The sequence below is a fragment of the Prunus mume genome, linkage group LG7 (assembly GCF_029339155.1).
Source record: "Prunus mume cultivar Tortuosa linkage group LG7, ASM2933915v1, whole genome shotgun sequence".
NCBI lineage: Eukaryota > Viridiplantae > Streptophyta > Magnoliopsida > Rosales > Rosaceae > Prunus > Prunus mume.
In genome coordinates, this window is record NC_142704.1 from 13,729,584 (window position 1) to 13,756,872 (window position 27,289).

The window sequence follows — 27,289 nt, forward strand, 5'->3', positions numbered from 1 at the left end:
TGTTGAGCCTCGTGAGTTGCAGGCCTCGTTAGCTAAGTGGGTATCCGGAGGAAGTTGGTGGCCTGCCCCCTGCTTAGGATATTGAGAGATGGAAGCATAATGGTCCAGACTTGGATGATCTGCTGGCTGGGCAAGAGGAGTGTTCTGCTGGACTCCCTAAAAAGGAAGGCTAATGTCAAGTCTTCAAGAAATGAAGCTGCGAATTCGCTGGCAAAAGATGGGTCCCCATTGAGGAAGAAGCCAAGGATCCCTTCTACTGAGAAGACTCAAGTGAGAGCTATTTCTTTTTATTTGAATTTCTTGAAGTGCGGCTGACTAACTTCTATCTTCTGCTTATAGTGAGTGACATCAGCAAGCAATGGGAGCTTGGACCGGACATGGCTAAGGTCCGCCGTGCTTTGAACATCCTTTTAAAGTTTCGCGAGTGGCGCTGGCTGTTGAGCAAGTACCGAGAGGTAGACGATGGTCTACCCCTGCCGAGGATGTCGAAAAGTGAAAGCGAACGGCCATGATCTGACGATTTGCTTGGGACAGGAAGAGTGTTTCGCTGAATCTCCCCAAAGAGAAAGGCTGCTGCCAAATCTTCAAGGGGTGAAGCTACTTCTTTGCACCAAAGAATGGGTCTCCATCGAGGAAGAAGCCAAGGCTCCCTTCTACTAAGAAGACTCAAGCGGGGTCTGCTCCATCATCATCTGCCAGGGTCAAGCATCTCGTGGGTACAAATAGCACAAAGGTTGGTATTATGCGTGGTGCTCAGGGTGTTCTGCCCGAGCCTCCTGCTGACACGCTCAAGAACCATGATGTGCCGTGAGGTAGCTCGTGCCTACCTAGGTCTGCCGAGCGTCAAAGAGATGCAGACATTCCTCCTCGGTTTGAGTCGTGCATGCGGTCAAAAGATGAAGATTGAAGCAGAAGTCTGCTCATAATCCATTGTTAAGTCATGGGCAGTCAAGCGTAGAGTTGATTCAGTATCATTGACTCATTTGGAGATGAGGTTGGCGGAGGCTAAGAGGATGAGAGAGTCATCTGCCCGGGCTAAGGGTTCTTCTCCAGTGTCGGCGGTTGATCCCAAGGCGAACAAGTCTAGCCTTGCATGGGACGCATGCGTGTCGATCTGCTTAAGACGAACTTCCTATCAAACCCGTCTTCCTGTGCTGAGTTGGTTGATCACATCCTTCAGGTCGGCGATCTTGGCACTTTCCCGAGCCTTTTCTTGGAAAAACAAAGGAAACCAACATTTCATCTAATTAAAAAAGGATTGGTTTTTGCTTGAGACTATTCGAGCTCCTCTGTTGTTGCCCCCTCTTCGCCTTTCAGTGAGTTAGAGAAGAAGAATGAATTGGCCACCCACTTTCCACGGACCGTTATGAGAAGAAGACGTCGATTTGAGGGCGATGATATATGAGCTGAAAAGCTCCTTTACCGAGAAGGATTTCGAGCTCAACTCTTTTGCCGCTGATTTGGTTACTCGAAAGATGTCTTCTTTGTCTTGAGCGTAAGAATGCTGACATCTCTCTTAGCTGCATTGTGCAGATAGGACTACTCCATTGTATGCAATTGACGACGTAGACATCAAGACGCTCTACCCGACTCACCCCGTGGAAGGAGGAACCAAGAGCAGCAACCGAGAGGACGCAGAGATGAGATGATGGCGATGCCGCGGAGTAGGGAGCCAAGGCGTGGATGATCAGTGGAGGCCGAAGAGACTGCAGCTCGAGGTCTCCTGCTGGCGTCCCAGAGTAGATGAAGACTTCTTTATTTCTTTTCAACTTTTGTAGTTTGCTTTCTTACTTAGAATAATTGGTTTTATTTGACCATCTTCTCTTTGTTGAACTTTGGCCGATTGGTCAGCTTGTTATGAAAATTTTAGTTTATTTTTCACCTCAATTTGTGTATTGATTTGTGAACTACTTGAGTAACCAGCCTGTGTCTTGATTGCACATCTTCTTCAGAGATTTATGAGTGACAGGATCCCTCTTTGAGGGATTCCGAGCGTATTATGCATATCTCGTAGGATATTTTCCCTTAGCAAGTTGGCGAGTGCCAGGATCCCTTAAGGGACTCCGGGCGTGTTCTACACATCCCTTAAGATGGTTTCCCTTAGGAAGTTGGTGAGTGTCAGAGCCCCCTTTAAGAGGCTCCGGGTGTGTCTTGCACATCCCTTAGGATGGTTTTCCTTAGGAAGTTGGCGAGTGTCAGGGCCCTCATTAAGAAGCTCCAAGCGTGTCTTGCACATCCTTTAGGATGGTTTCCCTTAAGAAGTTGGCGAGTGCCAGGGTCCCCTTAAGAGGATTCGGGCGTGTTCTGCACATCCCTTAAGATGCCTTGGTCGTCACCCTGCGTCTCACGAAGGACGCTGCTTATGGGCAACTATGTGACTATCCTGCCTCCCTTAGGAAATAGATAGGAATCTGGATACTTCCCTCAGAGGGCATGGAAACCTCCTTTTAAGAAATTCTGGCGCACTATGCGTCTCCCTTAGGAGGCTTTTTACGGGATGCATCTCCGGAAGGACGCTTTGATCGTCGCCTGCGTCTCCCTTAGGACGCTACTTATGAGCAATTGTGTGTCTATCCTACCTCCCTTAGGAAACTGATAGGAACTTGGATACTTCCCGAGAAGGCATGGAGACCTCCTTTTCAAAAATTCCTAGCACACCCTGCGCCTCCCTTAGGACACTTTTTACGGGCTGTGTCTCCCGAAGGATGCTTTGGTCGTCGCCTACGTCTCCCTTAGGACGCTGCTTATGGGCAATTGTGTGTCTATCCTGCCTCTCTCGGGAAAAAGATAGGAACTTGGATACTTCCCGCAGAAGGCATGGAGACCTCATTTTAAGAAATTCCTAGCGCACCTTGACTCCTTGGCGTCGGCTAGGATTGTATTAATCCTTATGACCTTCTAGGGTGGTTCCTTGGCGGTGTCTCGATCTTCAATTCGCTGGATGGCCTGCTTCGCGATGAACTCCGTGCAATGACCTTCTCTCACGAGTTCTTCAAGGTGTGCTTTCCAAGCGAAGCAGTTGTTGGTAGTGTGCCCGTGTGTCCCATGGAAAGCACAGTATTTGCTAGTATCCCTCTTGTCTGGATCTCCTTTCAAGGGTAGTAGTCTTCTTACCCAAGGTTTGTTTTTCACTTGGGCTAAGATTTGATGTATGAGGATGGTGAACTTGGTGTAGTTCTCTCCTGCTGCAGTGTCTCCTTGTGGGTGTGACTTGCGCTTGTCCTCACTCTTGTTGCTAAATTCATCGCTTCTTTGGCCTGCCCGTCTAGTCGACTGGTCTTCCTGCTTTGTAGACTTCTTTGCGATGATTCGATCGTCATCCCAAAGCGCGTAGCGTTCCACGGTCGCATAGACCTCTGCCAGAGTCCGGGGAGTGATAGTCATTTCCGCGGTACAAGACGTGTTCAGTTGGAAAACCTTTCTTGAAGGCAGATGACGCGATCCGGTCGTCACATCCTACAATGTTGGCCTTTTCTACTTTGAATCTCTTAATGTAATCTTCTTGATCGCCCGGTAAGAGGTGTACTCTTTGGTGAAGAAGTAAGCCAACTCATTGAAGCTGCTGACCGACCCGGATGGTAGGTGTGGAACCAATCTTGGGCTGCCCCTCGCAAGGTTATTACAAATACCTTGCACATCAGCGCGTCGTCGGCCTTATAGAGGATCATGACACTTTTGAAGTGTTTTAGGTGGCTCTCGAGATCGGAATCCCCTTTGAAGTAGGTAAACGAAGGCGTTGAGAACCGCTTCGGGAGCAGCCTACTCGATTTCGCCCGTGAAAGGTGTGGAGTTTTCCTAGTTGATCTCCTTACGTAGTACATCTTCAAAATTCCTGCCGGTCTTCAAGTCTCGAAGTAGGTCATTCACAAGCTTTTCTATGTCCTCCACACACATTGCTGGTCGGTTTAGTTGGCGCTGATTGACCTCCTCGTGGTCCGTGAGGGTCAACCTTCTCATCATCTTGCCTAGGCGGCGTGTTGGTGGATTGTGCTTGTGAGAGATTCTCCGTAGCTTGTTGACGAGAATCGTCTCTTCGAGAGTGAGCAGCGGAGCGCCTTTTCTCGTGGTCCTCATTTGAGGATTATCAGGTTGACCACCCTGATGACCTAGCCTCTCATGAATGCTCCTCTGCGAGTGGACAGCTGAGCGTCTTTCTTCATGAACCTCGTTACGATGGTTGTCCGGCTGACCTCCCTAGGGGCCTAGCCTTTGAAGCACATTTCCCTGCGGGCCCAAGCGAGCGTGGACTTCAAGTCGTGGGCCTAGCATCTCGCGCATGTTTTTTCTCAAACTTAATCTGCTCTGAGTGGGGCTCGCAGATGCTTGTGACATGTTGGCAGGTCGATCAAGTTGTTGTCCCTCGCCTTGTCCGCCCACTCCTGCTCGACCTGCTGGGTACCCGTTGAGCTGCCTGGCCGGTGCGTTTGTCCATCCTTCTCTCTTCTCCCGGTTGTCCAATGCCAAAGTTTTGAGCCAAGCTGATTTGGTGGAGGAGTTGCCTCGTCAGATCGCTTTGGTCGTCCATTTTCTGAGCTAGCTGGTCAACTCTCAGACTAAGGTCTGCTTGACTTCATGGATCGGGAGGAGAGAAGTGTGTGGAGCCCAATTGCACACGGGCTAGGGTTTCATTGAAGGTGTGCGCGAGAGCGTATATCGAGTGTGGAGGCAATGGAGGGAACTCTTGAAGTTGCTCCAAGACCGGACCTAAGTCAGCGGTGGTGACAAGCCCACCCTGATGGGAGGTTCCACCATGTTCGGTTGCGGTGGCCGGTACAGTGGTGAGAGGTGGTGGTGCCACCATGTCGATCGCGGGATCATGGGTAGAATGGCTTTGGGCCGTCGTGGATTAAGCCATGGCGGCGGCTTTGCCTCTCGTCTTCATGCTTTCAACCATGATTCTTTCGAAGTTTTCGGTGGATTGGAAAATAGGAGGAACGGATTCCTTGAGCACACGTTGAGTATAACTCGTGCTCTCAATGAAAGCACCAATTTGAGTGTACAAATTTCCCTACGAGAATATTCGGTTGCAAAGATTCCTCTTCCTTCTCCGCCTCGTCTTTCTCCTTGCAAAATAGAACAAATGAGAGGGCCACACCCGGGGGGTGTTGGCCAAAGGCCCTCTGATACCTAAATTAGTTCAATTGAATCGTATAGGGTGTAAACCGGGCAGTCGAAGCTTTATGTAAAAGAGAGGGAGAGAAAGGAGGTGGCTAGGGTTTGAGAGGAATTTTCTGCAGAGTTTCAGTAGGGATTTCCGACGTACATTAACCCTTGTGTGTGGCTATGCTTTTATAATGGTCTTGGAGGCTAGGGGTTTCAGAGGAATAATTCCGTAGATGGAAGGGAATTATTCCTCCCCTTTTTGGAATTGATTTGATTGATTAGGGATTTGATTTACCCTATTGTGGTAGGTATCAAATCAAATCCTAATTTAATTAGGTAACTCCTCATTTAATTGGAAATCGTGGTAATTAATCAAATCAATTATCAACCCAATTAGGTAACTTTCAATTTAAGTAGGTAATCCCCAATTAAATTGAGTAACTCCTAATCAGGTTAATTAATTCCCAATTAGATCAAATAATCCCCAAATTGAATGAATTATTTGAGTTTTGATTTAATTTGGTTACCATAATTACCATGCATCGTCACTATTCTAAAATTCTTAATACGTTGAATATTGGAGGTGTACCATCAAATAGACAAAAGAAATATGAAATATTTGCAATGCAACCCGCCACATGTTATAAAAAGAAATACAATAAGTTAGACAATAATTCCACATGTCTTATGTTTATTGGATAGTACACCAACCACATGGTATACCCGGAACATATAAAAATTTCTCCGAATATTGTAGTCCATTGATACCTGGACTTGTACCGAACACATCAACCACTTCTCTGATATTTATCTATGAACCCACTCGAAGTTTGATTCGACATATTTTTTTCCATGTTTGTCTTCTTGTGTCTATCGCTATATATACAGGGACAGATCCACGTTGTAGGGCTACAACCCATACAAATATTTTTTGTATTTGTAATATCAGTATTCTTAAGATTTACAAAAAAAAAAAAAAAAAAAAAAACAACTTAATAGAGATAGCCCATCCCAAAGAGGGGGAGAGAGATATAGAGAGAGAGAGAGGAAAAAAGAATAATAAAAAAGTGAGAGACAAGAAAATATAATAAAAAAGAGAGCAGGGGAGATATGTGTTGGGATGAGATGTGTTTTTATTTTGTTAGGTTCCCTCCCGCACAAAATGGGATATTTTTATTTTATTATTACTTTCTTTTTTAACTTCAACTCCTTATAAATATTTTTTTTTTCCTTTTCTTTCTTTGTTTCCCTTCAATCCCTTCCAAATATTTCAACAATATTATCAATAATTCTAACATTTTCTCTATTTCAAATGTCGTATAATAACAAAAAGTTCTAATGAAGAAAATATACTGAAAAAAGAGTGCTTATATAAAATAAAAATATAACAAACTAGGGCTTATGATTTACCCCAAAAAAATTTAGCCACACCATGTGGGTTAACTCTAGTTTTTATTTCCTAAAATCTATTATCCAAGCCTAAAAATCTACAAAAACCAACCAAAATCCACAAAACTCACCCATTTTTCTTAATACATTTGTACTTAAGGTAAATTTAGCCCATCCGATTTGCAATTTCTGGATCCGTTCCTGTATATATACAAAAGTAAAACACTAGGTATATATATACACATTCAGAGGGAAAAGTGGTATAATTAGATCGGTATGGAAAGGAGTAAGGTGCTTGTGCTTGGTGGTACTGGGTTCCTGGGGCGTAGGATTGTTTCTGCAAGCCTATCCCAAAGCCACCCAACGTATGTTCTTCAAAGGCCAGAGATTGGCCTTGACATTGATAAGCTCCAAATGCTCTTGGCATTCAAGAAGCAAGGGCCTCACCTTGTGGAGGGCTCATTTTCTGATATGGAAAGCCTTGTCCGTGCTGTCAAGCTTGTTGATGTTGTCATCTGCCCCATATCTGGGGTACATATTCGGAGTCACAACATTTTGCTGCAGCTCCAGCTTGTCGAAGCCAGTGGCGGACCTAGTCTTTTTTCAATCTGGGGCAGAAAAAACAATTTCATAGCTGACTCCTACAAAGTCTAGGTTTTCATAGCAATACGATATATATTATAACACATAATCTATTTCAATAAATTTTTAATATATGATTTTGGGCCAAAATCTAAGGCTTTATATATTGGACCATATGTTTATTAAGTCTTGGGCCTTGATATTTTCAATATAGAAGAGGTTTTGGGCTAAAACCTCGAAGGCTTTACTTATTTAGGGTGCTGGGTGAGGGATTTTGCATGCAAAATATTAGGCTAGTCTCTAATTTTTATTGGCTAGGTGGGTGAAGAAACCACCTAAGTGTGGGCAGTTGCCCACAGTAGGCATGTATTGGGTCCGCCAGTGGTTGAAGCTATCAAAAGAGCCGGAAATATTAAGGTACAAACACCACTAGAAAAGCTTCATATAAATCATGCATATACTCGTGGGGCCAGTGCCAGTGATTAGGCATATTTACATGAATTAAGCAAGGGTGGATGGTCATTTGCTCTATGTGCTTTTTGTTTCTCAAATGGTTTTTACTCTCATGTTATTCTACGGGGTTTGTTTATTGTGCACTCATATTATAACACATCGATTAGTAACACTAAATGACATAAAAATTCTTGGGTGTGTAACACGTGGTGTTACTAGTTGACTCAAGTGTTAGTTGGATGACATGGTTGATATTTCATGGACTTAGGATATAACATTAATTAATAGACATAGGCATTCTGAGGGGATTGGTTACGATCACATAAAAAAAGTTTCAAATAATCTGGTAAGACAGCTTTATTTCCCTGTATAGGTCCTTCCTTATGGAGGAGCACCTTTTTTCTTCATTATTGATATGAATGATATGATTTATCTTTTTTTGTTTTATATAAATGCAACTGAACTACAAGGGGCAGGGTTTCTCATACACAAACTATCAAAGTGCTATGATGGTTTGAACCTGAGATCACTGATCTTCAAGTTAAGGCTCTTTACCATTAGGCTAGACCGCGTTGATGATTTAACTTAATTATATTTTTTTTTTTGTCACAACGATTTAGTTTAATTATTAGTGGTTTAACTTTTTCATTAATTAGGGTTCACTTCAATATTCGAAACCATAATTGATATTAGGATGTTGATTTTCCCACTTCCTTTTTGCCCATTTATACTCATTTTTATATATATATATAAAAAATACTTTTTACTATAACAAAAAAGGGAGTGTAAGTGGATAAAAGAGAAGTGGGAACATACAATTTCCAAGTAAAGGAGTGTAAGTAAATAAAAGACAAATGAGAAAATCAACTCCCTTGATATTATTGTACAATAGAGCGCAAGACTTTAAATGTCTTAGCCAATTTATGTTGTGGAAGAGAAAGTGTTTTATATAGGAGTAGTCAGACTTGTCTTTGTAGTTTGAATAAGAACTGTGAATGATCTTTTTGATCTTTTTGGTCGTGACTCATATGTATCACTTTTTTCCTGTGCTACTTTTTTGTGTAGCGTTTTTTGCCATCAGAGTTCGGTTTTGATCCAGCACGTATGGGACATGCACTTCAACCTGGAAGAGTTACATTTGATGATAAAATGATAGTGAGAAAGGCAATACAAGATGCTAAATTCCCCTTCACTTATGTCTATGGTGCCGCTTTGCTGGTTATTTAGCCGGCAACCTTTCGTAGATAGGGACACTCGTTCCTCCAAAGGAGAAACTTCAGATAACTGCTGTTAGTTTGAAATTCAAAGTTCAAACATATCCGTTCAAACAGATATGTCCAAGGGGTGTCTTAGGCTTATTTAAATAGCCAAACGTACAAAGTAAAAAAACCAACTTTTGAAACCCAATACATCTCACACAACACTGAAAAACCATTGAGAGTATCCATACTGTAGTTTGCCAGATACCAAAATTCAAGTGCTAGAATTTTGGTTTTGATAGTTGTATCCTGGTGGACAGTCGTCTGCAGAATCACAAGCACAGAAGTGGGGGCGAAATACTGTCTAAGGACAAAGCAAATTTGCTAGCCTCTTATCATCTCTACAAGTTAGTATTTCTGGTTTAATACAAACTGTTGTATATGTAATTTTTCTGTTGTTATATATTGATTCTTTCAAAAGCCTTATATACATATATATATATATATATTATGTTATATTATTCAACTTACTGATTGTTTCCAACAATGTTAGACAGTATTCAATGGAACAATCAGGGAAGAACTCTTATTCCGAGAAGCCTCAAAAATTCAAGGGAGAGGATTTCAAACGTTGGCAGCAGAAAATGTTGTTTTATTTAACAACATTGAATTTGGCTAATGTTGTGACAGAGATTGTACCTAAGGCAGAGGGAGACAATATTTTTGCAGAGACTTTGAATGCAATTTGTGCTTGGCAACACAATGATTTCCTCTGCAAAAATTACATTCTCAATGCCTTGGATGATTCGTTGTATGATGTATATGCAGTCTTCACAACAACCAAAGAACTGTGGGAGTCATTGGAGAAGAAATATAAAACAGAAGATGTTGTTGGCAAATTTCTAGACTTCAAAATGACGGACTCCAAGCCTGTTGTCAATCAAGTGGAAGACCTCCAAAAAATCATTCATGATATTCTTGCAGAAGGCATGAAAATAAGTGATTCTTTCCAAGTGGCATCTATTATAGAAAAACTTCCTCCATCTTGGAAAGACTTTAAGAATTATCTCAAACATAAAAGAAAGGAGATGACTCTTGAAGATCTTATTTTAAGGCTGCGGATTGAAGAGGATAACAGAATAAGTGAGAAGAAAGGAGTGTGGTTTCAAACATGGAAAGCCAAGGCAAATATAGTTGAGAGAATCCTTCAAAGCAGAAATCTGATTCCCAGAAAAATAAGAAGTCTACAAAGAAATTTGTACCAGCGGCTAAAAGGAAGATTTCAAGAGGATAAAAAGTAGTTGTTGGGTTTTGGGAAACCAGGTCACAGAGCACAAGAATGTCACCATAGAAGAGACCACAATCCTGCGAATTCAAACAACCAGGCCAGGAACAATCAAGCAAATGTTACATAAGCAAAAGATGCTTTAGCTGCAGTAGTTTCTAAGACAAATATGGTCTCAGATTTTTTTGACTGGTGGATAGACACTGGAGCCACTCGCCATATTTGTGGTGATAGAGCAATGTTCTCTACTTACCAGAAAATAGATGGTGATAAGCACTTATCCATGGGAAATTCTTCTACATCTGCAATAATGGGAAATGGCAAGGTGTATCTGAAGTTTACCTCTGGAAAAGAACTAACCCTCCTAGATGTGCTACATGTGCCAGAAATTCGAAAGAATTTGGTTTCTGGTCCAATTCTTAGCAATAAGGGATTCAAACTAGTGTTTGAGTCTAATAAATTTGTATTGACTAAGGGGGGAATGTTTGTAGGCAAAGGCTATTTTGCTGATGGATTGTTTAAACTCAATGTATCTGCCAATCTTATTAATAATAATATGAATAAGGCTTCTGTTTATATTGCTAACTCATCTAGTTTATGGCATGCTAAATTAGGTCATGTGAATTTTCGTTCTTTATATAGGATGTGTAATTTAGGTTTGCTGCCCAAGTTTGGTTTTATTTCAAACAATAAATGTGAAATGTGTACAGAGTCAAAATTTGCAAGGCAAACCTTTAACTCTATACCTGAAAAGTCCAATGAGTTGTTGGGATTAATTCATAGTGATTTGTGTGATTTTAGATAAACTCCTACACGTGGTGGGAAAAACTATTACATAACATTTATAGACGATTGCAATAAATTCTGTTATGCATACTTAATACATAGCAAGGATGAAGCCCTGAATATGTTTAAGACATATAAGGCAGAAGTTGAAAATCAACTTAACAAAAAAATAAAAATATTAAGGTAAGATAGAGGAGGGGAATATGAATCCACTGCTTTTGCTGAATTCTGTGCATTACATGGAATTGTTCATCAAACAACAGCACCATACACACCACAACAGAATGGTGTTGTTGAAAGAAAAAATAGAACATTTAAAGATATGATAAATTTCACGTTAAACAGTTCAGGGGCTCCACACAATCTGTGGGGTGAAGCCTTACTTACTGCAAATGTGATATTGAATCGAATCCCACAAAAGAAGACTAATAAGTGTCCATATGAAGTTTGGAAAGGGAGATTGCCCACTTATAAAATTCTAAAAGTGTGGGCTTGCCTAGCAAAAGTACAAATCCCTTTGCCAAAACGAACCAAACTTGGACAAAAAACAATTGACTGTGTTTTTATTGGTTTAGCATCTAATAGTGCTGCATATAGATTTTTAGTTTTTAAATATGAGGTTTCAGACATACATGCAAACACTATCTTAGAATATGTTGATGTTGTATTTTATGAAGACATATATCCATATAAACAAGATAGGTCCTTTACAAGCAAAAGGAAATCAAGTGATTACCATTCGAAAGAGAATGATGATGTTGTTAATCCAACTTCATCTAGTTTGTCTGCAAATGAGGCAGAGCCTAGAAGAAGTAGAAGAACTAAGGTTCCAAAGGATTATGGACCGGATTTCTTGACATTTATAACTGAAACTAAGCCACAAACTTATAAAGAGGCCATGTCTAGTCCAGAAGCTCCTTTTTGGAAGGAAGCAATCAACAGTGAGGTTGAATCCATTTTACAAAATAATACATGGGAATTGGTGAACTTGCCACCTGGTAACAAACCAATTGGGTATAAGTGGATTTTCAAGAAGAAATTGAAACCTGATGGTACAATCGATAAATATAAAGCTCATTTAGTAGCAAAAGGTTACCGTCAAAAAGAAGGGTTGGATTTCTTTGACACCTATTCTCCTGTAATGAGAATAACATCTATACGAATGTTGATTGCTATAGCTGCAGTTTATAACATGGAAATACATCAAATGGATGTAAAAATTGCATTCCTAAATGGAGACTTAGAAGAAGAAATATTTATGGAGCAACCAAAAGGTTTCGTAGTTGAAGGTCAAGAAAATAAAGTATGTAGACTTGTCAAATCCTTGTATGGATTAAAACAAGCACCCAAGCAGTGGCATCAAAAATTTGATCATACTATGCTGAAGCATGGTTTCAAAATAAATGAATGTGACAAATGTATTTACATTAAAACACATAACAATGCATGTGACATAGTATGTTTGTATGTGGATGATATGCTCATCATGGGAACTAATAAGGATATAATTAATTCAACAAAAAAAATGTTAAATTCAAGCTTTGATATGAAAGACTTGGGTCTTGTTGATGTGATTATTGGTATAAAAGTCAAGAGAAATTCAGATGGCTATATCCTTTCACAGTCTCACTATATAGAGACAACACTACGAAGGTTTGGTCAATATGATTGCAAACATGCCGTTACGCCATTTGATGCCAACTGCAAACTTAAAAAACATGTTGGAGATGCTATATCACAACGTGAATATTCCCAAATTATTGGAAGTTTAATGTACATTATGAATTGTACAAGACCTAATATAGTATATTCAGTGAGTCAGCTGAGTAGGTATACTAGCAATCCTGGACGTGATCATTGGGATGCCTTAATTAGAGTGTTAAGGTATTTAAAATATACTTTGAATCATGGATTGTATTATACTAAATATCCTCCAGTATTGGAAGGATATAGTGATGCTAACTGGATCTCCGACAATACTGAAACTAAATCCACAAGTGGATATGTATTTACATTAGGAGGAGCAGCAGTGTCTTGGAAATCTTCTAAGCAAACATGCATAGCCCGATCGACGATGGAATCAGAATTTATTGCCTTAGACAAGGCAGGAGAAGAAGCAGAATGGCTGAGGTTTTTTTTAGAAGATATTCTAATATGGCCTAAGCCTGTAACAACAATCTGTATACATTGTGATAGTACAGCAGCTCAATCAAGAGCTAAAAACAATGTATACAATGGAAAGTCTAGGCATATTAGACGAAGGCATAATACAATAAAGCAATTGCTCTCTAGTTGAATAATTTCCATTGACTATATAAGGTCAAAAGAGAATCTTGCGGATCCGCTCACTAAATGTTTATCAAGAGAGCAAATAAAATTTACATCGAGGGGAATGGGGCTACAGCCAACAGAATAAATGATTTAGCCTTATGGAAACCTAACCTAGCTGATTGGAGATCCCATGGTCTAGGTTTAATAGGCAAACTGGTTAGGTATAAATCAAGTTGTTGACACACTATATGCCGCATTCTTATGGTGGAAGAGTGTGTTGTCTACTGAAGTCTTTTAGGGTACTTATGTTTAATGACACTAATTACTTATATTTAAGGGGAATATGGCAGACTATTCCTAAGTTGGTGTCACCTATATGAGAGTAAATGTGGGGTCGCATTTATGAGAATTATATGGCTGCATTCTCTAAAGCTCTCATGAATCCAGGATTTGTTCAGGACCAAAATGAACACAAATGTATGAATGCACAGTGTGTCTAGATGTGACATATGTGATACTTGTTGTCTTGGTATACTAGTTTGGTGAACAGTTCAAGATTAGATATCCACTGCGTCACCTTGTATATCCGATAAGTATTCACTAAGGTAGGTTCAGGTCCAAAAGACATCTCTCCTGATGTATGTTACATCTAACGCATATTCTCAGTGGTTACATATAGGCTTACTTTTCCCACTCAAATGTGGGGTATTGTTAGAGTTTGAGTGGGAAAAGAGTTTCCTACACTCTTTATAAAGTGGGGATCTTTCACTATAATAAACACAATTGGGTTTTTCTGAAGTAGGCTTTGGACTTGTTGGCCTTATTTAAATTAAATATATATATTTATATATTTAAGTTTGATAACTTCAGATAACTGCTGTTAGTTTGAAATTCAAAGTTCAGACATATCTGTTCAAACAGATATGTCCAAGGGGTGTCTTAGGCTTATTTAAATAGCCAAACATACAAAGTAAAAAAACCAACTTTTGAAACCCAATACATCTCACACAACACTGAAAAACCATTGAGAATATCCATAATGTAGTTCGTCAGATACCAAAATTCAAATACTAGAATTTTGGTTTTGATAGTTGTATCCTGGTGGACAGTCGTCTGCAGAACCACAAGCATAGGAGTGGGGGCAAAATACTGTCTAAGGACATAGCAAATTTGCTAAACTCTATCATCTCTGCAAGTTAATTAGTATTTCTGGTTTAATACAAACTGTTGTATCTGTAATTTTTCTGTTGTTATATATTGATTCTTTCAAAAGCCTTATATATATATTTTGTTGTTATATTATTCAACTTACTGATTGTTTCCAACAGGTAACGCTAAAGGTACACCAAAACTAATAAATTAAATTAAACACCACTTTTCACCTCCACATGCATTTACTATTATGCAGGCTAGTCGTATATAGATACTCTGGTTTATGTATATATGACATAGAATTAATCATCTTTGTTGATCATCTTCATGTACCGTGCAGTATCTATAGTGGATGAAGATGACATTGCAGCATATACAATCAAAACAATAGATGATCCGTGAACATTGAACAAAACATTATACCTTCGTCCACCCGAAAACGAACTCAATCAAAAACAATTGGTCGAGATGTGGGAAGACCTCATAGGCATGAAACTAGAACATATCTCCATTTCAGAAGAATACTTCCTTGCCTCTATGAAAGGTACGCATGATATCATATGAAATCTATTGAATGCACGAAAGTTACCAAGTTGCATCTATATATGGTTAACCTCGCCAATCAAATGGATTTCATTGATCAGCACTTTAAAATTCCTAGGTTATTTTTGCGCAGATCGATCAGACTCCGACTCATTACTTAGATTTTAAATTTTAACTCTTGTGTTGTGGTGCCTAAAATCCAAGAACTTGAACCTAAAATCACTTGAACCTAAAACCTAGGATTTTTAGTACCTGCGCAAATAGGGTTAAAATCACTGAAAATACTTGCAAGAATACAAGGTAATTGTAGTATAAATGCTCATGCAAGGTCGTTGTCCCCAAAGATTGTTTGACTAATCTGTAATTAAACTAACTCTTAATTAATAATTAAAATAGATTTTATCAAAGATTTGAAGTTTATGAATTTGAAAAGATTAAACTAATAGTAAAAGAAATCTGAAAGTTGGGAAATAATAACAGCAAAGGAGAAAAACGATTTCTTTTTAAAGACTAACAATTTAGAGAAAACTAGGGTTTAGCCAACACCGTCGCAATCCTATGCAATTCTATCAATTACTTATGAATTTCCACATATATGCTTTGAAGGTTAGGTTTTCCTAATGCATATTTTCCTTGTGATGTTCAAGCGAAAACGTATATCTAACATGCAATCCGTCTGTGATGTTCAGGATCAAATATAAACATGCAAGACTCATTAAGCTTTGTGAAAACCCTTTGAAAAACCATGCAACCCTTAAGAGCGTGATGTTCCAACAGAAATTGCATCAAATTACTTGTCTACATATCCTAATGGTGATCAGTCATTAAAATAGATAGATAGTTTTAAACACAGTGATTAATAATTCAAAGCAAACATGCATCCATTCATAAGCAAATTAATAAAACTACATATTCATGCTAAGGCTTACGGCCTCGCCCTAGCAAAAGGAATTAGTTACACATAATCATAATTGAAATCCAAGAAAATATCATTCGAATGAGTAAGAATGAAAACACCTGAAAGTAGCGAAAATCCAAAACCCTAGCAATTGCTCCAAAAGCCAAAAAGAAGTTCTAAAAGGAGATCCAAATTGCTGTGAAAAGAAGCTTAAATACCTCCTAAAACCTAGCTACCCAATCCCCACAAGGAAACTAAGTTAAAATAAAATAAGACTAGGAAATAAAGTCCAAATTGGATTAGGAGAATCTGCCCAAATCTGCCCAGCCACGTTTTGGTCTCAAATCTCCTCCAAATCTGGCCCAAGATAGCTCGTTTTAAAGATAAAAATATTCCGAACACTTCTCCAGAAGGCCACGAACCCATCCGAGGTCATCTTGGGCTCTAAAATCGCAATAAAAGCCCAAAATGTCATTATTCCAGCACAGCGCACTGCTCCTTTATTTATTCGCCAGGAAATCATCGCTTGGTGAAAAAGTCTGAAATTCTGACACGATCAAGTTAAGTGACTCACGAACGTCCTCCAACTGGAATTACTCCAAAATTCGTCCATTTGATTATGTTTTGCTCCAGAGGAAGTTGAAAGACCTATATTAGAAATATAATTCAAAGTATCAAAATTCTTCCAAAATATTAACCAAAATATACTAAGAATGGGGTTAAATATATAATATAAAATCGAACTCATCAAAATACCCCCAAACTTAGCTCTTTGCTTGTCCTCAAGCAAAACAAGACTCAAACAACAATAAAAACTTAACAAACTAGACATCTGGCTAACACTTTAACCAGAACAAAATTTCCACCTTCAAGTTGCAATCCATAGCGAATTTTAAAAACTAGAACATCTGTTCAAAAGATCCAATTAATCCCACCACAAAGTCTAAGCTATTTAGAACCAATTAGAAAAGAATTCACAAACTTCCTTCGGTGTAAAGTGAACCATCATAGTTAAGGAGATTCGACTAAAACCCTTACCTCTCATCCCTTTTATTCATACTTCACACACTTACTTCACACTTCTTTTTTTTTTTTTTTTTTTGAGTAACAGTAGTGGTTGTGCAATGTCGGTTCCCTTAAGCTTTCGATCCAACCCATGTAGCGAGCTTTAGGTCAATGACTCCCAAACCACTAAGGCTTTAGGGCACTAGGTGTAGAACACCCCTAAGGACTTATTAATTCAAGCTGAAAAGGCTACGAAACCAACTAACCACCCTGCCTCATGCCAAAACTCTACTGTTTGTCTCGAGAATCACTGCTGATTAGGCAGGACTGGCCCGGTTACTAGCAAAGCTTCGGGTGAGGCAATTATTACTTTATAACACATACTAACTTTATTTTTATAAAGAACAAAAATTAAAACATGCTTAGACAAAAAGTAAGTATTTCAATCTCACTCCCCAAAACCATGTTGGTGTGATGTGCAAATTTCAAAGTATAATTCATGAATTAGTGTCTAAGCAACAATAAAAAGAAAAGACTCTACTGTGGGATTGATTTTCACCATGTCCATTTGTTCCAAAGTTTAAAATAATCTATGGGTATGAACTTAAAAACGAAAATTTTAAACAAGACCCAAAAAATTAAAAAAATTAATTTTTAGTTTCCCACCCCCAAACTTAAATCACACATTGTCCTCAAGGTGTGGAAAATAAACAAAAGAAAAGAAGAGCAGACCAAACAACTAAATCCTAGAAAATGGAAACCAAACATCAAAGAGAAAGAAAAAATACTACGAGAATAAACTAGGAAAGAAAAACAAGAAAAGCCAAAGAGAAAAATAAATAAAAGACACGGAAAATAAAATAGGAAAGGTAAGAAACAGAAAACAGAAAAACAAGAAATGGAAAAGAATAGGAAAGAAAATAAACAGAAAACAGAAAAACAAGAAATGGAAAAGAAAAGGAAAGAAAATACCCGGAACTGGACACTTCGGGGTTCGAAAGGACCGGGAAGAGCGGAGATCTTGCATAGAGGCGCTGACCAACTCCTCCAACTCCACACTTGAGTCAAATTCGGGCAGCAGCGACAATATAACCGGATGCAGCCGCTGTAGTGTCATTTGAAAAATATTAGATCCCCTTCGTCTCACTCCTCCAACACCACACTTTGGCCATTCCCATCACTGATTGCAAAGCAGACAAACATATTTTCCTTCTCTCAGTTGAAACCCATCCATCTCCGCCCTCTTCCTTCTTCATCTCTCTCAAGAACTCAAGAGCCTTGTCTCTCTTTGCTTCTGTCACAACCGAAACCAGCAATTCATTCATATATATATATATTTTATTTTTTTTTTTTTTTAAATTAAAAGGAGTAAAGAGTTTAGAAAAATTGGGTTGCCTCCCAATAAGCGCTTTATTTTAAGTCTGTAGCTAGACTTTGCAGAAGCCTGGTGGTCAAATCACTGGTTCCTTCAGAGTCAAAGACTCGTTTGCAGTGTCAAAGGGTGTCTCCACGTAGGGTTTCAGCCTGTGACCGTTGACCTTGAATGTGTTGCCTTGAGCTTCATTAGTGATTTGAACTGCTCCATGAGGAAAAACTTGAGTCACCAGGTAGGGTCTAGTCCAGCGAGATTTTAATTTCTTTGGAAATAACTTGAGCCTTGAATTGAATGTCAGAACCTTTTGTCCTGGCTGAAATTCCTTCCGTAAAATCTGACTTGTCATGAAATGCCTTCGTTCTTTCCTTGTAGATGCGAGAACTATTATAAGCATCTTGACGAATTTCCTCTAGCTTATTGAACTGCAATTTTCGCTTTTTCCCAGCAAACGGTTTATTAGATTGACCTGTATTTGAATTGGCATAAAAATTGTCTTGAACCATACTGTCTACCACATCAATGCGCATGCATTCTTGCTGTTCAGCAGGACGTTTTGCTGCCTCAAACAAATTAAACACCACAGATTGGTCCTGAACCCTTAGAGTCAATGTTCCAGCTTCCACATCGATTAAAGTCCTAGATGTTGCCATAAACGGTCTCCCCAAAATAATAGGTGTTTGAAGGTCTTCGTCCATGTCTAGAACCACAAAATCCGCCGATAGATAAAGATTATCAACCTTTATAATTAGATCTTCAATAACACCTCTTGGATAAGTAATTGAACGATCAGCTAGTTGAAGTATCATTGATGTAGGCTTTAAATCTCCTTGCCCCAATCGCTGGAAAACAGAAAAAGGCATCAAATTAATACTTGCACCCAAATCAATTAAAGCACTTTTAAAATTAGTATTTCCAATAGTGCAAGAAATATTAAAACTCCCTGGATCTTTTTTCTTAGGTGGCAATTTGTGTAGCAAAACTGCGCTGCACTGTTCTGTCAAAACGACTTTGTCCAAATCTGAAAACTTCTTTTTGCTGCTACAAACTTCCTTCAAAAATTTGGCATATGATGGAATTTTCTTGATTGCATCCAGTAATGGAATGTTGATTTGAACCTTGGATAATGTCTGCATAAAGTCCTTGAGCTGCTGGTCCTTCGCTTTTGGCTTCAAACGTTCTGGATATAGAATTGGGGCCTCATAAACACGCTCAGGAACTTGTTTTGGAACAATTTTTGGATCTGCCCATTTATGTTTTTCTGCAGTTTTGGTAGGTTCTGCTGCTGCAAAATTTTCTATATTATCCTCCACTGCATGTTGCTCCTTTTCAATGCTATTTTCACGATTGTCATAGCTTTTTCCACAACGTAAAGTCCGAACAACGTTGCAAACTTCACGTCCATTTGGATTAGGAATTGTTTGACTAGGAAATTTGCCTTTGTCTCTGTCTGAAAATCTGTGCAGCTAGCTGGCCAAATTGTTGCTCCAAATTTTTAATTGATGCTTCAACATTTTGAAATCTTTGATTGTTGCCCTCGATGAATGATTGAGTTGTTGCTGCCAATTTAGCTAGTTGATCATCCAGAGATGGTTTGGAGGGAACAAAAGCTGTTTGTGCATGTTGGAATGGTTTTGCATTATTTTGATTGTCACCCCATTTGAAATTAGGATGATCCCTCCATCCGGGATTGTAATGATTGGCATATGCATCATTCCTAGGCCTTTGATAGCTGTTCATCATATTGACATGTTGTTCAACAAGCTCTGGGTAGGAGTCTCTATGTGGGCAGCCCATTATGTCGTGTGTAACCATGCTGCAGATAGTGCAAACTGTTGTTGCAGGTGGCTGCTGTGTAGAACTTGCCATCTGTTGTAGAATAATGTCAAACTTTGCATCAATTTTCTTCTCCATTTGTGCCATTTGTGCAGACATGTTAGGAGATCCTGCTGATAACTCAAAAATTCCCCTTTTCTGTGAATGTTCTGCTGCCCATTGTTGAGATTCTGTAGCCATCATATCAAATAATTCAAATGCTTCTCTTGCAGATTTATTTGACAACGATCCTCCAGCTAATGCATTCACATGACTCTTAGAGTTGGATTAAGCCCATCAAAGAAAATATTCATCTGTGTATCTGAATCAATATTAACATGCGGACACTTTATGTACATCTCTGTATATCTTTCCCATGCTTCATGAAACTCTTCATTAGGCTTCTGTGTGAATGTCAAAATCTCTCTCTTGTAATTCAATGTCTTGGATGCTGGATAATATTTGTTCAGGAATTTTGTGTGTAACTGCTGCCAAGTAGTAATGCTATTAGCTGGTAGAGTAAATAACCAAGTTTCTGCCTTGTCTTTCAAAGTGAAAGGAAAAAGACGTAACTTGATAGCTTCAGCAGAAAAACCCCTAATCAAAATATTCTTGCAACCCACAATAAATTTTGCAATATGTATGTTCGCATCTTCATTAGGCAGCCCACGGAATGTTGGTAAAATCTCAAGCATGTGGTGCTTGATCTCGAACGAATCACCCTCTTCTTGGGTCGGATAGACTATGCAATTAGGAACATCAGTGGCACGGGCTGCCAATGACTCTCTGAGTGGTCTGCCTGCTGCAGGTAATTCTAACGCCATGTTACCCTCGTCTACAAACAAATTCTGCAGAAAAGTGCCTGCAGTGAACAGTCCCAGGCCCAATTAACTTCTCTTCGTTATGCATGCGAGTGCGCTTTGGTTCTAGATCAAATGTATAAGATGTGCAGTTCTGATCTAGTCGGACCATGCGGTTTGCAGAATCAAACAAATCGTTCAATTTTTTTTTTTAATACTAATATTTTGACGAAAATTAAAAATATATATATATAATAAATAAAAAAACAGAAAAAGTGTAAACAAAATCAACTAAGAATATGATAGAAACAAATTAGTTAAAACAATCCCCGGCAACGGCGCCAATTTCTTGATAGGATTTTTAGTACCTGCGCAAACAGGGTTAAAATCACTGAAAATACTTGCAAGAATACAAGGTAATTGTAGTATAAATGCTCATGCAAGGTCGTTGTCCCCAAAGATTGTTTGACTAATCTGTAATTAAACTAACTCTTAATTAATAATTAAAATAGATTTTATCAAAGATTTGAAGTTTATGAATTTGAAAAGATTAAACTAACAGTAAAAGAAATCTGAAAGTTGGGAAATAATAACAGCAAAGGAGAAAAACGATTTCTTTTTAAAGACTAACAATTTAGAGAAAACTAGGGTTTAGCCAACACCGTCGCAATCCTATGCAATTCTATCAATTACTTATGAATTTCCACATATATGCTTTGAAGGTTAGGTTTTCCTAATGCATATTTTCCTTGTGATGTTCAAGCGAAAACGTATATCTAACATGCAATCCGTCTGTGATGTTCAGGATCAAATATAAACATGCAAGACTCATTAAGCTTTGTGAAAACCCTTTGAAAAACCATGCAACCCTTAAGAGCGTGATGTTCGCCTTAAGTGAACTTACAATTACTAATCACAAGAAGCCCTCCTCAATTTCAGGGTGATGTTCCAACAGAAATTGCATCAAATTACTTGTCTACATATCCTAATGGTGATCAGTCATTAAAATAGATAGATAGTTTTAAACACAGTGATTAATAATTCAAAGCAAACATGCATCCATTCATAAGCAAATTAATAAAACTACATATTCATGCTAAGGCTTACGGCCTCGCCCTAGCAAAAGGAATTAGTTACACATAATCATAATTGAAATCCAAGAAAATATCATTCGAATGAGTAAGAATGAAAACACCTGAAAGTAGCGAAAATCCAAAACCCTAGCAATTGCTCCAAAAGCCAAAAAGAAGTTCTAAAAGGAGATCCAAATTGCTGTGAAAAGAAGCTTAAATACCTCCTAAAACCTAGCTACCCAATCCCCACAAGGAAACTAAGTTAAAATAAAATAAGACTAAGAAATAAAGTCCAAATTGGATTAGGAGAATCTGCCCAAATCTGCCCAGCCACGTTTTGGTCTCAAATCTCCTCCAAATCTGGCCCAAGATAGCTCGTAATATTCCGAACACTTCTCCAGAAGGCCACGAACCCATCCGAGGTCATCTTGGGCTCTAAAATCGCAATAAAAGCCCAAAATGTCATTATTCCAGCACAGCGCACTGCTCCTTTATTTATTCGCCAGGAAATCATCGCTTGGTGAGAAAGTCTGAAATTCTGACACGATCAAGTTAAGTGACTCACGAACGTCCTCCAACTGGAATTACTCCAAAATTCGTCCATTTGATTATGTTTTGCTCCAGAGGAAGTTGAAAGACCTATATTAGAAATATAATTCAAAGTATCAAAATTCTTCCAAAATATTAACCAAAATATACTAAGAATGGGGTTAAATATATAATATAAAATCGACTCATCAGACCACCCAGCGACCGAGAAAATGTTCCTAACTTGGCCCAAATTGATTGATGAAGTCAAGATCAAGGCGCTCACTATCATACCACTCTTTTTCCTTTCACGACCATCATTGAAGAATCCACCCAATTGGCCAAAACGATTCCAACAACAACTAGTAGTAGTAGGTAGTGGAAAGAGACAGATTTTTAGCACATGGGGTATGGAGACTACCCAACAGTGGGCATGTAGGAAGGTAAAAGAATTATCAGAAAAATAATAATAAATTAGTTGTGAGATTTAATCAGAGCTATTAACAGTACTTCAATCTAATGGTTCAAAATTTGTATAAAAAATAGTGTTTGGGATCCGCCCGGTATATCAAGTTAGTAAGTCCCAATATACTTATGGATACTTGCAGTATGATCATGAAACGTTAGTTGAACAGCCTGCGAAACAAAAAAACAGAGGATGAAATGTTATGCAATGTATCAATCATTAGCTGCGATGTGATCTGAACATTTTCATCTTATTAATACGTTAACCACAAAATCATACTAATAAACTAAAATTCGTAATACGTGAATATTATTACAGTCCATGAATTGAAACCTGCAATGCACTTGTAGGGTTCATAACTTGAATTAACACATCAACCACTTCTGTGATATTTAGGCACATCAACCACTTCTGGAATACTAATATATTATATTTTATTGTTCGAAACCCTTGCATTATCGTGCACCGTCAACCACTAGAAATTTGATTCAACATTTTTGCTGTTTTTGTTGTTGAGTCTATATATAGCTAGCTAGCCCACCAACTATTTGATGAAGAGTAACTTGTACTGTATTACAAAAGTACAAACCCTAGCTTGCAAAGGAAACATAGGTCACCACCAAGTGAGAAGTGTCTATATAAATATAGGTCTCTTCAGTCCTTCATATTCGCAAGAAAAAACACATTAAGATCGAAATGGGAAAGAGCAAGGTGCTTGTGGTAGGTGGAACTGGGTACGTGGGGAGAAGGATTGTAAGGGCAAGCCTAGCCCAAGGCCACCCAACCTATGTCCTTCAAAGGCCAGAGATTGGTCTCGACGTTGATAAGTTAGAAATGCTCTTGGGATTTAAGAAGCAAGGAGCTCACCTTGTGGAGGGTTCATTTTCTGATTTCCAAAGCCTTGTTGATGCTGTCAAGCTTGTTGATGTTGTCATCTGCCCCATGTCTGGGGCTCATATTCGGAGTCACAACATTTTGATGCAGCTCAAGCTTGTTCAAGCTATCAAAGAAGCCGGAAATATTAAGGTATTAGTAATCGATCTCCAAAAATCATATATGTGTAATAGGCATATATACAATTTACAAATGAATGGATGGATGTTCATTTGCTCCGTGTGCTTTTTCACTCTCATGTTACTACACATCATGTTTTATTTTTTTGAACTTATTAATATCCTATACCTAAAATATAAACACATTATTCATTCATATTATATCATATGGATTAGTAACACCGTGTGATGGCAAAATTATTGGTTATTAATGTCACCCCAACACGTGGTATTACAAACCCAAGTATTATAATATTGGTGAATGACATCAATATATTTAAGAGATTGAGGATATATTATTAGAAAATAGATATATACACATGTTATAAGATAAGCGGATTACTAGTGACGCTCACATCAAAAATTTCTTCACCTACTGGTGTTCCGGTCGCACCAAAAAGTTTTTTCAAACTCTCAGTCACGACAATTTTATCTATCTTTATAGGTACCCTTCATTTTTTGGAGTACACCTTCTAATTATTTTTCATTATTGCTCGTGTCAGGTGGCACTTGTAAGTATCTAGTTACCATTAATAGAAATCATACGATTTTGCTTAAGAAGTGGTTTAACTTTTTCCTGATAAGGAAGAGAATCAAAGAAAAGGTGGCTTATGGTATCGAAGGTCAGGGTGGTGGGTGGTTAATAGTGATATTCCAAGTCCTCAATATGAAAAGAAACAAAGTGAGTCCTAAATATTATTTGATACTAAACTTATGAATTTAATTTACCACGGTTCAAAACTTGGGTACAAAGGCCCATTGTCCTCGTTAATTCGCCTAACTCAGTAATCTACCCTGAAAGAGGAAAATAATGAATTACATATAAATGTTTCCAAATTAAATACTTAAAAGAACACTAATTAAGTATGATACAAACACACTGTATTTCTTACTCTGTTTGTTTCACTGGCTTTTTTTGTGCAGCGTTTCTTGCCATCAGAGTTTGGTTTCGATCCAGCACGTATGGGACATGCACTTGAACCTGGAAGAGTTACATTTGATGAGAAAATGATAGTGAGAAAGGCAATAGAAGATGCTAAAATCCCTTTCACTTATGTATGTGGCGCCGCCTTCGCCAGCTATTTTGCCGGCAACCTTTCTCAGATGGGAACACTCTTCCCTCCAAAGCAAAAAGTGCTTATTTATGGAGATGGTAACGCTAAAGGTAAAAGTTAATAAATTAAGTTAAACATCACTTCTTACCACTATAGGCGTTCATAGATAGAAAATATTTAGCAACATATTTCTAGCATTAACCTTGCATCCGAGGTCCTAGATTCGATTTTCCTCTTGCTCAATATCACCTGTTTAAAAAAATATATATAAAATATATACTTCTATATTTGTTTCTGCATGCAAGAGCAATGATTTAAGTATATATGACATAGAATTAATCGTCTTAGTTTATGCTTTTCATGTACTATGCAGTAACTATTTTGGAGGAAGATGACATCGCAGCATATACAATCAAAACAATAGATGATCCGCGAACATTGAACAAAACATTGTACCTTCGTCCACCCGAAAACGAACTCAGTCAAAAGCAATTGGTCGAGATGTGGGAGAACCTAATAGGCAAGAAACTAGAACATATTTCCATTTCTGAACAAGACTTCCTTGCCTCTATGAAAGGTACGCAAATAAAAACTATTGTATCAAGAAAGTTACCAAATTGCATCTATGGTTAACCTTGTCGATTAATCATCAGCTCTACTCATGGATTTTATCCGCCGACACAATAAAATTCTATGATTTTTTGTACGCGCAGATCAATAGACATTCACTCATTACTCGGATTTTAGGTTTGAACTCTTGAGTTGCAGTAGCCTAAAATCTAAGATCTGAACAAAATATAAACTCTAAACTGAAATTCCAAACCTTGAAGTAATCCATAAATGAACATAAAAAATTGTAAGATGTTGAGCTGTGGCGGCAATGGTTAATAAATCGGCATTCTAAACTGCTTGTGTGGGTAGCCTGTATTAGAAAGTTAATTTAATCTCGATATGCGTAGCTTTCTTTTGATCTCATATATGTAATACCATACTTCAGGTATGGACTTTGCAGGCCAGGTAGTAGTGGGGCATTTATACCACATGTTCTATGAAGGCGCTCTGACAAACTTTGAAATCGGGGAAGAAGGAGAAGAAGCTTCAAAGCTTTACCCAGAAGTGAAATACACTCGCATGGATGAATACTTGAAACTTTATACATGAGAGAACAAAACAAGGTGTTTAGTAATCGTGCCTGATGCTCTATATTGTGTATGTAATACAGCATATTAATAACTTATTATTATGTATTGTTAGTGAGGTTATAGTTTCCTAGGTGATCTCAGTGTTCTCAAACTGGGACAAATATATATGCCTCTATGCATTTGTATGGGATATGAATTTCTTATTAAGAAAACAAAACCGTAATTAATACCACACGTTGAACCAAAAAAGGTGTCCTACATCCTTTTTTCCTTTTTTAACAACAAATAAAATTAGCGAGTTTCACTATTATGCACAATAATAGGGGCTCAAATTATTCATTAAAAAAAGGGGTATAAAATGGCCTTTAGAAACACACTCAAATCTCATTTACAACATAACAAAGAGGCTTAGAACTTTCTATAAATTACAAAATTGTTATCGATTTCTTAAAACAAATCCAACCCCAAAACCTCATAAAAAAAATCCAAAACACTCAAACGGGCATCATAGTAATTTAATAATCAAAATTAAATTCAAAAGGATCAGCTGTCCTTTTGGGTTTTTTGTGGGTTTGTTTATAGAAATTAAATGGTGTAGAATTTATCTATATGCTAATAATGGGTATATACCTCATAAAATTACAACAGGATCCCTAAACATACAAGTAGTTTGTATTGTTTATAGAGAGAAATCAAAGAAGCAACAATAGCCAACGAAGTCTAGCTCAGTGGAAAATGGCATTTACTTGTAGACCAAAGGTTTTAGGTTTGAATACCCATGGTATCATAATTTTGTGTGTGTGAGAAATCCTCCTCCTATGTAGTTTAGATTATCGCTTGTACTGAAAAAAATAGAAGCAAACAAGAAAAAAAATGATTTATTTACATTAACACCTAATGAGGATTATGGTATCTTTCCAAAACCCCGTCAGTTTTCAAAAAGTTTACAAAATTCCCAATTGTTTTCTCCCACAGTTGATTTCTCTCACAACAAATTTGATAGCGATTATTTTCACAAGCAATACCAAATTGGCCATAACCCATGTGGGAAAATGGAAGAAGATCACTCGTTCTTGGATCCAGGCTTGTGTGGCCATGCTTTGGCTTTCTTAATTGGGTTTTAATTGCTCTCGCGGACCAACTCCTTGCTTTTAATAAACATAGTTATGGCCCAACTACGTATTTATTTCAAATGTGCTACATCTAGTTATTTCAAATTTAGTCAATCAATGTTGTTTTTATAGAAAATTTAGTCTTGATATCAAATCCAAATCCTTTCTTTCAAATCCCTTCATCCAAATGGACCCTCAAGGCTTTTAG

At 38.1% G+C, this 27,289-nt stretch overlaps 2 protein-coding genes, 1 non-coding gene and 2 pseudogenes across 3 annotated transcripts; 4 read left to right on the plus strand and 1 right to left on the minus strand.

Annotated features, from left to right (window-relative positions):
- Nucleotides 1-6,768: 6,768 nt before the first annotated feature.
- Nucleotides 6,769-14,965, plus strand: LOC148915533 (isoflavone reductase homolog; annotated as a pseudogene).
- On the plus strand, nucleotides 9,290-10,157 carry LOC148915534 (uncharacterized; annotated as a pseudogene).
- A 3,315-nt stretch (nucleotides 14,966-18,280) lies between the features above and the next one.
- Nucleotides 18,281-20,748, minus strand: LOC148915535 (uncharacterized). Its single transcript, XM_089041940.1, is given in 3 exon segments — nucleotides 18,281-19,492; nucleotides 19,494-20,134; nucleotides 20,137-20,748. Coding segments are annotated over 3 exon segments (2,394 nt in total). The 5' UTR covers nucleotides 20,678-20,748.
- On the plus strand, nucleotides 20,184-20,290 carry LOC148915536 (small nucleolar RNA R71). Its single transcript, XR_016122407.1, has one exon. It is a non-coding gene; the product is annotated as a small nucleolar RNA R71 (small nucleolar RNA).
- A 2,655-nt stretch (nucleotides 20,749-23,403) lies between the features above and the next one.
- On the plus strand, nucleotides 23,404-26,159 carry LOC103336797 (isoflavone reductase homolog). Its single transcript, XM_008239897.2, has 4 exons — nucleotides 23,404-23,746; nucleotides 24,697-24,937; nucleotides 25,201-25,404; nucleotides 25,825-26,159. Exons 1-4 carry the CDS (start codon nucleotides 23,417-23,419, stop codon nucleotides 25,986-25,988), a joined length of 939 nt encoding a protein of 312 aa, XP_008238119.2. The 5' UTR covers nucleotides 23,404-23,416; the 3' UTR covers nucleotides 25,989-26,159.
- Nucleotides 26,160-27,289: the final 1,130 nt, after the last annotated feature.

What these genes read in the sequence shown, in the direction of transcription:
- LOC103336797 (XM_008239897.2), top strand. Translation starts at nt 23,417, where the DNA reads ATGGGAAAGAGCAAGGTGCTTGTGGTAGGTGGAACTGGGTACGTGGGG. An exon ending in AAGAAGCCGGAAATATTAAG is followed by an intron (nt 23,747 to 24,696) that starts GTATTAGTAATC and finishes TTTTTTGTGCAG; the next exon opens with CGTTTCTTGCCATCAGAGTT. An exon ending in CTTCCTTGCCTCTATGAAAG is followed by an intron (nt 25,405 to 25,824) that starts GTACGCAAATAA and finishes ACCATACTTCAG; the next exon opens with GTATGGACTTTGCAGGCCAG.